The sequence below is a fragment of the Sorex fumeus genome, unplaced genomic scaffold, assembly GCF_029834395.1.
Source record: "Sorex fumeus unplaced genomic scaffold, SorFum_2.1 ptg000122l, whole genome shotgun sequence".
Taxonomy (NCBI): domain Eukaryota; kingdom Metazoa; phylum Chordata; class Mammalia; order Eulipotyphla; family Soricidae; genus Sorex; species Sorex fumeus.
In genome coordinates, this window is record NW_026606179.1 from 53,402,286 (window position 1) to 53,414,548 (window position 12,263).

The 12,263-nt window shown below is 47.2% G+C and overlaps 1 protein-coding gene across 1 annotated transcript in view; it reads left to right on the forward strand.

Moving 5' to 3' along the window:
* The first annotated feature begins 2,680 nt into the window (after positions 1-2,680).
* The window catches only part of PMFBP1 (polyamine modulated factor 1 binding protein 1), a 41,940-nt gene continuing 32,357 nt past the window's right edge, over positions 2,681-12,263 (forward strand). The window contains exon 1 of the mRNA XM_056135697.1: positions 2,681-2,779. Coding sequence (XP_055991672.1) covers positions 2,762-2,779 — 18 coding nt within the window. The 5' untranslated portion in view covers positions 2,681-2,761. The remainder of the gene's footprint in view (positions 2,780-12,263) is intronic.

Below are 12,263 nucleotides of genomic sequence, written 5' to 3' on the forward strand. Positions count from 1 at the left end.
GGGAGCAGAATGTTGGCTTCAGCTCCACTGCTCAGCCCTCATAGAACCCTGGGCGACAGAACTAGAGTGCCTCCCCTCCTGGGCACGCCCTGACTCCCCCACACCTCCCAAGATTTGTTTATTGAATCACTGTGAGATAGATCCTTACAAAGCTGTTTATATTAGGTTTCAGTCACGCGGTGTTCCGACACCCATCCCTCCACCGGTGTGCATTTCCCAGCAACAGTGTCCCCAGTTTCCCTCCCATCACCCGTCACCCCAGCCTGCTTTTGTGGCAGGCTCTTCTCTCTCTCTCTCTCTCTCTCTCTCTCTCTCTCTCTCTCTCTCTGTTTGTCTGTCTCTGTCTCCGTCTCACACTGACTATGTCTCTCTCTGTCTCTGTCTCTCTCTGGGTATTGTGGTTTGGGACATATATAGAATGACTGCATTTATTTGTGGTCTATAAAAAATATATAGCAGAAGACAAATATCCAAGGCCAGGGAAAACAAGGGCTAGGAGGACAGGTCAATGTTTGGAACCTACCACAAGTGTGTGTGGGGCGGAGGGTCAGTAAGGTAGAGAAGGGTCCAGTATGACAGTGAGAGCTGGGAATGATCGCGCCTGGCTTCTTGTGCTTTCAGGGTCAGCCTTGGGCTAGTGGGCTTGGGTAGGGACAGAGCCGGTGCTCCCTGGGAGCTGGTGTCTCCAGAGACAGCCCTGAGCCAAGACCAGGCTGACGTGCAGCCCAGCTCCCCTCCCTCCAGTCAGATCTCCAAGGAGAACTTCCGGTGCTGTCTGTAAGATCAGGCGAGAATTCAGTGACTGTGCCCTGCCTCACCTCCCCTGCCCTGCCTTGCTTCTCTCACCTCCTTGCTGACGACTAACGACTGTGATACTCCCCTGAGGAGGATCCCTGAGGGCCTGCCCGGGGCATCTGGCCATGGCAGATTCCTCCCACCAGAGCATCACTCTTGTGTACAGCATCTGAAACACTATAGTGGACCTTGTGCCTGTCCTCACAGGGGTTCAGAAGCACCTGCGCAGTGGCAAAGGGCCGCCTCATTTCTTTACACCCCACAGCCAGGCACAGGGCTAGGGGAGGGATGAGTGAGGGAGTATACCCCCACACACACACCAGGTCCCCATGCAAGTTCCTATTCACCACATGCTCTCTTTTGACCTCACTCAACAATTTCCATCATGACATAGCAATACAATAATAAAAGGCCTACAGGGGGCTGGAATGATAGTACAGTAGGTAGGGCGTTTGCCTTGCACGCGGCCGACCTGGGAATGATTCCCAGCATCCCATATGGTCCCCTGGGCACCGCCAGGGGTAATTCCTGAGTGCATGAGCCAGGAGTAACCCCTGTGCATTGTCAGGTGTGACCCAAAAATAAAAAAAAAAAATAAGACCTACAAAAGGGGGGAGAGAGAGAGAGAGAGAGAGAGAGAGAGAGAGAGAGAGAGAGGAGGAGGAAGAGGAAGAGGAGGAGGAAGAGGAAGAGGAAGAGGAGGAGGAGGAAGAGGAAGAGGAGGAGGAGGAGGAAGAGAAGGAGGAGGAGCAGGAAGAGGAAGAGGAGGAGGAGGAGGAGGAAGAGGAGGAGGAGGAGCAGGAAGAGGAAGAGGAGGAGGAGGAAGAAGAGGAAGAATAGGAGGAGGAAGAGGAGGAAGAGGAGGAGGAGGAGAAAGCGGAGTAGGAGGAAGAGGAGGAGAGAAGAAAAGCACCTGCCAAAAAAAGCAAGCAGGGACTGAGGGGGTGGGGGATGATGGGAGGGAACCTGGGGACACGTGCTGGGAAATACACACTGGTGGAGGGGTGGGTGTTGGAATACTGTATGACTGAAATCCAATCATGAAGCAGCTTTGTAATGCTCTAATAAATAAATGAAAATATAATAAAAGACCTGGGACTGGAGTGATAGTACAGCGGGTAGGGTATTTGCCTTGCACGCGGCCGACCCGGTTTCGATCCCCAGCATCCCATATGGTCCCGCAAGCACTGCCAGGAGTAATTTCTGAGTGCATGAGCCAGGAGTAACTCCTGAGCAACGCTAGGTGTGACCCAAATAAGCCAAAAAAAAAAAAGACCTACTCCTCTTCACTCATCCTCTAAGCCAGAGTTCTAATGTCATTAGCTGACAAAGGGTTCTGATGTCAAAGGCTGAAAACCCTTTATTCCCATCTCTGAAGATGTCCCTCTCCAGAAAAAGCACCAGATTGACAGTGAAGGGAGGCCTGTGGGTCAGTTCCATTACTGGTCACACTCCTCTTCACCGGTTTGTCTGACATCTCACTGTTTTCATGCCATCCATCGCCCAGCCATTCCTACTCACAGAAACCCAGGATTATTCTAGGTGTTGACTTCCTCCTGAAAGTAGGGGGTAGGTGTCTGCAATGCACCCATAGTGGTGTGGCAAAGACTAATTAATATCTCAATGATTAATTGCCTGAATAATGCAGGGAGCTCAAACACCTCGCAAATGGACACTGTATAAATGTCACACCGGGTGAGTAATGACAGCTGAGGGTTGATGGACAAATTTCCAGCAAATTTAAAGTCTGTCAGCCCTGCCAGTGCATGCGAGTAAGCTTTCTCTTGACAGTTTAAAATTGATGCCTTTGTTTTTGCGGCTTACCCAGGCAGAGGAGAGAGACCGAGAAGTAAGCGGCCTGAACAACAAGCTCTTGAGCCTGCAAGTGGACATCAAGAATCTCCATGATGTTTGCAAGAGACAGGGAAAGACCTTGCAGGAGAATCAACTCTGCGGGGAGGAGGTTATGGCAAACAACAACCACGTAAGGCCACTGCTCCCCCGATCGGACCCCACCTCTGCCCCTGCGTGCAGGAACACTGCAGAGCTTCTTCGCGGGTCATCAGCCAAGGCTGCTTCATTGCAGCCTGGGGTTTTCTCCCTTTGGAAATGCCACCACTCAGGTCACTCAATCAGTCTCTCGAGGTTTCTGTGCACACTGGGGAATCAGCTGGGAGCGGTCTCCCCAAACCCTGGATCATTCAAGAACCCTGTAACTACAGTCTTAAGTTTCCTGGGAGGGGCATTAGCTCTTGGCAAAGATAAAGTGGGTCTCAGATGCACAGATCTGTTGCTGATCCTCAAGTTCAAATCTTAGCTGGTGGGTGGAGACCACCCCATGTCGGGGGTGGTCGTCAAGGGCCCAGTATGATCAATGTGTCTCCTGGAGTTATTCCAGGGCTTCCTAAACACCCACAAGCCCTCTCCATACAACATTTGCGCCTCATCTTATTAAGTCTTGCTGCCCTTTCTGCGGAAAGTCATAAATATAGAAAAACCCATTGGTTTTTCTAAATGGACCTCCAGAAGAATATTATCATAATTTACTTCTTTCTAAATATTAACATTTTAGGATATTTTTCACCCAGGCTGTCACCGATTTATTTATTCCCCCCCCCCCCCCCCCCCCCCCCCCCCCCCGTCAGGGAAAAGCTGCATGGCTTAGAAAGGCAACTTAGAAAGGGAAAGGTATTAAATCGCATTTTATTATTCTAATTGCAAAGAAGAAGGTCTAACAGCTTGAAACAAGCTCTACTGGGGGGCTTTTCCCCTAGCACTTAACACAGAATTTAAATTTCAGACTTTGCATACCAATACACAATTAGAGGTAGACTTACATTCACCTGCCAGGGAAATCCTTAAAACATCCGCCTTCCACCAGGAAATGGAGTGTGGGAACAAAAGGAAACTCAAGATTTTTTTAAAAGTTTGACTAATTTAAAAGTTTGACTCAGGATCTGAGGAGGGAAGCAGGAGGTTAGAGTTCAGGACCAAAACTCGAGAGAGAACTGGACTATTGCATCAGACGGTAGGATCTAGAAGAGTGGCAGTAAATGGGAGTTGGGGAAAGAAAGAGCAGGAGCTTGAAAACCAAGAAGGCATCTTGCCTGAAAGCCCAGGTACAGAGGTGAGATTAGGAAGCAAGTGAGGTGTCTGGGGTGCAGAATATCCGCAGCGCACTCTCTCTTTACACTGCTTGCCCCTGAGACTGACTGTCCCTTTAAGATAGGCTCCTCACTGCCTCCCTGTAGGTTCCTTCAAGGGCAATTAAAGCCGGAGGAAAACCAAATCAGAGGGGCAAAAAAATAAACACTAGTAAGCCAGAGAAGGGAGTGTCTTTTTCCGTGTGTGTGTGTGTGTGTGTGTGTGTGTGTGTGTGTGTGTGTACTGTGTGTCTCTGTGTGTCTGTGTGTATGTGTATGTGTGTCTGTGTGTATGCATGTGTGTGTGTGAGTGTGTGTGTGTGTGTGTGTGTGTGTGTGTGTGTGTGTGGTGAGTGGCTGGGTGGCTGGGTTCCAGGGATGGAACCAGGACTTCATCTGTAAAGAGCAAGCACTCTTCCACTGAGTTATATACCTGTTTTTTGGTTGTGGGGAGGGGGACAGGGATGGCAGCATACCCAGTGATACTCAGGAGTTTCTTACTCCCCGCTTTGCACTCAGGAATTATTTCTGGCGGTGCTTGGGGACTATATGGGATGCTGGGGGTGGAACTCAGGCACTCAGGTCGGCTACGCCCCAGCAGTGCTCAGGACATACTCCTGGCTCCACTCTCAGGAATCACTCCTGGCGGAGCTTGAGGGACCATATATGATGCTGGGGATAGAACCTGGGTTAGTCACAGGCAGCAAGCACCCTGTTCACTTTAACTATGCCTCCAGCCTGGTAAGGGTCTTTTTAAAGTAATTTTCAAGTTTCCTTCAGTCCAGGGCATGACATGGGGAAAATATCCTGACACTCAGGAAGCTCAAATCATCTAACTCATTCTTTAACCCTCTAGAGAACATTATTTTTAATAGAACTATATGAGAAATTTGATTCCTAGAGCCAGGGATGTGGTTCAGTGGTAGAGAAACTGCCTTCATGCCAGAGAACTGGTTCAATCCTAGCATAGAAAGAAAAGGGAGTAAATTTGATCTGTAGATAAAAGTAATTAGCTGAATATCTAAATGTTAATAGACTCTTGGTAGAAATTACCACGCAGTGATATCACTTATAATTATGATAATAATAGACTTATCATTAGGAGTGGAAAAAATCCAAGTGAAACTGCTAAATGCAATGTGGGATCTAGAACAAAAAAAAAAAATTGAAAAGCTGGTAAAAATCCAAGTAAAGTGTATAACTTGAGTCAAGATGTTTATTTCTTAATTAACCAATTGAGAAGTTAACTAGTGTTGGGGTAGGAGAGACGTTACAGGAGTTGAGGCACTTCAACTGCTTGGCCAAAACCCTGGTTTGAATCCTCGGTGCTGCTAGTGACCCTCCAGGCACTATCCTAGTCACACCTGAGCACAGATTCAAAAATAGCCCCAAGCACCACTGGGTAGGTATGCCCCGCCCCAACCCAACCCCCACACCAAGAAGGAAGGAAGGAAGAAAGAGAGGGAGGGAGGGAGGGAGGGAGGGAGGGAGGGAGGGAGGTAAAGAAGCCATGTTAATTTCTTAATTTGAACATGCACTATTGTTATATAAAATGTTAATGTTAGGAGACTGTGGATCAAGTGTATATAAGAGCTGTCTCTATGACTTCAATTTTTTTGTGAATTATTTTTGTGAAACTGTTCCTCTGGTAAGCAGAGATCGTGGATGAGGAGAATGTCTAAGCCATAAAGATGCATCCAACAGAAATATACACCTCTGAAGTTCACAGTTCTATACTCTCCCCTTTGGGAGACAACAGACAAGGAAAGCAATTGGTTCAAGATATAAAAAGTCACAACAGACAGGGCCCAGGGAGATGGCTCAAAGGACCTCAGCAACAGCTTTGCACGTGGGAGACCCTGGTTCAGTTCCTGGCACAACATGGCACCTCCCCCATGGCCACAGAAACAGCTCCCACCAAAAGTAACATAAACTTTTCATGGAAGGCCCAACCAAAGTTAGCAGTAAAATATCCCCCCTGAGGGGTGAAGACAGGGAGAGACATTCCTGACAGTAACTGGGAAAAGATGAAACTTTGCATTCTTTTCAGGGAAGTGGGGCAAATCAGCTGGGATCCAGTTATCAGAAGAATGCCAGCCTGTGACAGAGTTAGTGCAAACTAGAATAAGGAATAAAATGGTTAAAAAGTATTTTTGAAAAGCCAGCTTTAAGCAAATCAGCAGGGCCTGATGACATACTTCGAAGAGTACTTAAGGAATTGGCAGGTGTTATTACATAGCTGCTAGCGATTATTTTTGAGAACTCAAGAGGATAAAGCAAGTCCCTGTAGACTGAAAAAGGGTAAATGAAGTGCTCATCTTTTTAAAAAGGGAAAAAGGACAATCCTGGTAATTATAGGCCTGTCAGCTTAACTTCAATATCAGGGAAAATATAGAACTTAACATCAATCAATTAGCATCAACTTGAAAAGCGCAAAGTATTGGGTGGAAACCAATGTGACTTTTCAAAAGGCAAATCATGCCAGGCTAATTAATTTCCTTCTGTGAGCAAGTGGCCACCTAGGCAAGGAGGGAGCAATAGCCTTAATCTCTTGGACCATATGTAGACTAGAAAGGTTGACTAAACACAGGAAACAGATTCTGACAGGTGGACAGCACACTCTGTCCATATTTTAAGACAGCTGGGGCCCGGCTGGAACTCTCAAGAAACTGGATGACCAGCTGGCCTCGGGATCTTCATCCAACTCTGGCTAATCATTCAAAGAGCGAATTGACTTCCGCAAATCATTTCCAACCTGCTCGTTTCCTCCAGCTCTCATCTGAAATGTAAGCAGAGCAGAACCTCGCCAAGTTGGTCTCCACCAGAAGGGAAAGACAAAAGCAGCAGCGGAAACTGCATTGAGGCCTTGATGCTGCTGTTCTCGAATCCATAAGGAACACGTACGTTAAATCCAGAGCAGGACCTTTCCCCTTAGAAGGAAGAAAATAATCTTTAGGGCTGGAGCAATAGTACAGCGGGAAGGGCGTTTGCCTTGCACATGGTCAACCCGAGTTAGATCCCTGGTATTCCATATGGTCCCCTGAGCAGCCCCAGGAGTGATTCCTGAGTGCAGAGCCAGGAGTAAGGCCTGAGAATTTCTGGGTGTGACCCAAAAAGAAAATAATAATAATAATAATAATCTTTAATCACTTAAGGATAGAGATCAAGGAGGTCGTAGAGGAGTCAGGACTTATGCCCTGCTCTGCCAAAACAGGCCTGGAGGCCCCTCAATGCTGAACAGTACATTTCTGGGCAGTAGCACTGAGCCACCCAGTCCTGCTGGCCAAGGCCAAAGTAAATATTCATTGATAAGTGAGTAGAAATTTCATAAATGCCAAGTAAATGCCAGCTTTTCTCCAAGTCTCAGAATTTGATTCCTCTAAGTAACTACAGTGCACAAGTGCTTAAAATTCTCTTCCAAGGAAACTCTGTTTTTTTCTGCATATGGGACAAAACTCTTGGATCTTCATTACCAGGCAAATTAGGGCGGGCGTTGTTTGCTCTGCATCGGAGATTTCAGGGAATGCCCATCGCCTGCTTGGTCCACCAGGGAGCTTCAAAGCAAAGTAACACCCTGATGAGTCAACGTGAACTTTGGGAAAGATAAATGCAATGCAGCAGTCTTATCGCTATATATATATATATATATATATATATATATATATATATGAGAGACTGTCTGAGTTCATCATGTCGACCAAGACCATTCATGGTAACTCACAGTTCCAGAAGGCAGAATCTAAACGATGGACATGGGAATCTCCCGGTGGACGATTCCACAACAAAATAGACCACATCATATTCAATCGACGGTTTTGCCTGACCGATGTCGCTGTTGTCCCAAAATTTCGAACGGGATCAGACCACCGTCTCCTTCGTGCAAAATTCTACTTCACAGAGCGGGGAGAAAGGGCTGCAAAGTTCAAAAAGAGAACTCCCAAAATGACCACCAACTGGGAACTCTTTGGTACTATTGCAGCAACATGGGAAGATGCCATTGTTGACAACATTGACGAGGAATACGATCGACTGGTTCAGCACCTCCATGAATGTGCGAGAAATGCCAAGAGAGAGATAGCCACAAAAAATCGCCTATCTTCGAAAACTCTTGAGCTAATTCGCCAGCGTGGTTTGGCGCATGCCTCAGGCAACCGCAAGCTAACGTCTGAGCTCTCAAAGCAGTGCAGAGATGCGATCAAGGAAGACCTCAAAGAGAGAAGAGCAGAAGTACTGGTAGATGCAGCAGAAGCCGGGAAAAGTATTCGTAACGCCCGCCTGTCCTTCGCCAACTACAAGACCAAGATGACTGCCCTCCGATGTCCTGATGGATCCATCACATCCTCCAGAACAGCAATGGAGAAGATTATCCATGACTTCTACTCAAATCTCTTCGATAGCCATGTCCACTTGCCGACATACCAAATTCCACAGGATGGATATGTCATTCCCAACGTTCTCCCTTCCGAAATCCGACACGCTATTTCATGGGTAAAGAAACAAACAGCACCCGGCCCAGACAAGGTCAGACCTGAACACCTGAAGAACCTGCCGTCAGTACTCATCAATACACTGGCTCGGCTCTTCACTCGCTACCTGTCTGAATGCAAGGTTCCGTCCCAATGGAAAACCAGCAGGACTGTACTATTGTTCAAGAAGGGAGACATCCATGACATTGGCAACTATCTCCCGATCTGCCTATTGTCTGTCATCTACAAGTTGTTCACTCGAGTCATCCTAAATAGGATTGGCAGAACACTAGATGAAGGACAACCATGCGAGCAAGCCGGGTTCCGCAAAGGATTCAGCTCCATCGACCATATCCACACTATAACCAAGCTCATTGAGGTTCTCGGGAGTTGAAGATGCTCTGTTTAACGTTCATTGATTTAAAGAAGGCCTTTGATTCTGTTGAGACGGAAGCGGTCATTGAAGCCCTAGCCAATCAGGTCATTCAAGTCCAATACATCAGGATCCTCCGTGAGCTGTATTGCGGATTCACTACCAGGATCTCACCATTCTACAAAGAAGTGATTGTTGATGTCAAGAGAGGGGTGCGGCAGGGTGATACCATTTCACCGAAACTCTTCAGTGCCACCCTCGAGAACATCAAGCGACGACTAGAATGGGAAGGAATGGGAGTGAAGATAGATGGTCGGCAACTACACCACCTCCGCTTTGCTGATGACATTGTTTTAATAACACCAAACATCAGCCAAGCGGCACAAATGCTGGCCGACTTTGACCGTGAGTGTGGAAAGGTAGGACTACAGCTGAATCTTACGAAGACAATGTTTATGAGAAACAGCCTCGTTCCTGACGCCCCATTCGCTCTCAATGGAACAACATTCTCCGAATGCAACAGCTATGTGTACCTAGGTCGAGAGGTCAACATGACAAATGACCTGGCACCCGAGCTGCGCAGGAGGAAGAGAGCGGCTTGGAACGCCTTCAAGAACGTCCAAGAAATAGCTAAGAGGATGAAGAACCTCCGGCTCCGGGCACATCTCTTTGATTCCACTGTTCTTCCTGCATTAACATATGCCTCAGAGACCTGGGCCCTACGCAAACAAGATGAGAACGCTATTCAGGTCTCCCAAAGAAGAATAGAAAAAGCTATGCTTGGAATATCACGTTTCACTCAAATGAGAGAAAGAATCCAGAGTTCTGACATCCATCGACGATCAAGAATCAGGGACGCTGTCTCATTTGCCAAGGTGTCGAAAATCAGATGGGCTGGTCACGTAATGAGATTTAAAGACGACCGCTGGACTAGAGCTATTACCGACTGGATTCCACGGGAATGTCAAAAGACCGCGTGGCTGCCCACCTACCAGATGGTCAGACTTCTTCGTGAAGATCACGAACGATCAGTTTGAGGCCCTTCATGTTCCCGGAGCGAACAGATGCCATTGGGCTACACTAGCACGCGACAGGGACAAATGGAGACGTTACTGGCACCCGCTCGAGCAACTCGACGACTAATGGGAAGTTAAGTGATTTTAAGTGATAAGTGATATATATATATATATTATATATATTACAGTCACGGTCCTCCCATTGTTCATTGATTTGCTCGAGTGTGCCCAGTAACGTCTCCTTCATGAGACTTGTTGTTACTGTGTTTGGCATATTGAATACGTCACGGGTAACTTGCCAGGCTCTATCTGTTTATCCTCCAGGACTTTAAAACCGAAGAACTATGAACACACCTAGACAGAAATGGTTTACCAAAAATTAGGAAGGGAAGTCCCAGTGGTTTTTCTTCTTGGGCCAGGAGATGAATCAAGTGACAGAGTACATGAAGAGCATGGTGTGAGACCATGAGTTGGACCCTGGCACCTCTTACCATACCCACCCCCCACTACTGCTGCTTGGTGTAGCTCTGCAAGGGGAGCCCAGTGGCCCCACAAGCCTGATCTCCAAACCAGGGCAGTGAAGAGAAAGTGGAGACTTGGAAATAAGCAGAAGCGAAGAAACCATCTACAGCGGGAGAGTTGATGTCTGCTTCAAATGAACGGTTTATAACCAGCAGCGGAGAAGCCCTTTGAATCAACAGTTACCCAGCAAAGCCAGGAGAAGCAGGATTTAGGCAAATTTTGATAGACTTTTGGGTTGTTTTGGAACCATAGCCAGCAGCTCGAAGGCAGAGGCTACTCATGGCACCTGGGGCATTAAGCAGTCAGTGAGCAAACCTGGGTGTCCGGCAGGCCATGAATTCCAGCCCTAGAGCTATCTCTCCAGCCCCGATAAGGATTTTATTCAGAATTTGCTTAGCTGAAATAAACCCTTGTGAATCAACCCTCTCCTGGAAAGTCCAGCCTCTGCTGAGTTCCGTCCAATTAAGTGCTTATCATTCTTTTTCCAAGTAGCTCCCACTGCCCAGCTCTCTTGTGTAGACAGTTTGTGGCTCTTGGAAGAACTTCCCTAGACAAGAGTGTGCGTGCACCAGTGTTATGTATGTGCGTGTGTGTACACATGCGTGTGCGTATGTGTGCATTTGTGATTTGTGCGTGTGTATGCGTATGTGTGCATGTGTGTGCACATGTGTGTGCATATTTGTGTTGGTATGTGTGTATGTGTGTGATGTGTGCATGCATGTGTGTGCATTTATGGTATGTATGTGTGCATGTATGTGTGCGTGTGTACACGTGTGTGCATGTTTGAGTTGGTATGTGTGTGAGTGTGTGCATGTGTGTTTGTATGTGTGTGTGTTTGTGTGTGTGTGTGTGCAAGCTTGTACAGGCTGCTCCCAGCTCCCTCCTCATTCACTGATAAATTGTAAGAGCAGCACATTCTTATCTTGGAAATAATGGAAGCATTTCACTAAAAACATTTAATATAAATGTTGGCAATTAAAGCTAAACCAAATAAATACAAACCTCCTTTTGTTTGCCTTGGGAACAGAAATCTCCATGACTTCACTCCGCAGCTCCGGAACTCAGGCTGAATTCAGCTTGTCTTTGTCTAGAATTTCTTTGGCCTGGTGATTATAGCAGTCCATTTTCTCTGTCTGTCCCCTCTATTCTGAGGCATTTAGGTTGAAATAAACTTCCAGGAGAGCCGCAGAGAGTAATTCCAATTGAACGGACACAATCAGCTCTCGTCCTGCAGTTGAGCTGGGCTGAGTCCCCCTTATCTTCTCTGTGCCGCCCCCAGAAATCTCCTAGAGACTTCTCTCCCTTTGGGATTCTGCTCTTATTAATTAATCGCATTAACATTTCCTTTCCCTGGTCACTCTAATCTCAGAGTCATTCTGCCTTGACTAACCATCGCCTCCCACCATCCGACTATTAACTGCACCAACAAATCCAGTGGGTGCTGGTTTTCAGCAAGCTGCTCGGGTCTCCTTTGTAACACCTAAAGGAGATCATGTCTCCCCTCACCTCTGGATGCCTTTCATCTCCCTGGAAGCAGATGTTAAAATCTTTAGAATCAGGCCAAGAGAAAGTACAGGGGTTAAGACACCTGCCTTGCACATGGCTGACCCAGATTCCATCCCCGGCGCCACATATGGTCCCTCAAGCACCATCAGGAGAAAGTACTGAGGAGAACCAGGTGTGGCCCCAACTTCCCCCACCAAAAATTATGCTAGGTGAAAAAAGTCAAATTCAAAAGAGCACTTGCAATCCCATGGCTATAAGTGTCTAGAAGGACCAGATCCTTAGCAGCAGGAAGCAGATGGCGTTACCTGGATCTAGGGCAGGATCAGGAATGGACAAAGGGGGTTTTATGTTACTGTTTTATGAGGTCACATCCAGCAGTGCTCAGGGGCTGTCCCCAGCTGGGTTTTTCGGGGATCAAACCCAGGTGATGCAGATCAAGTGC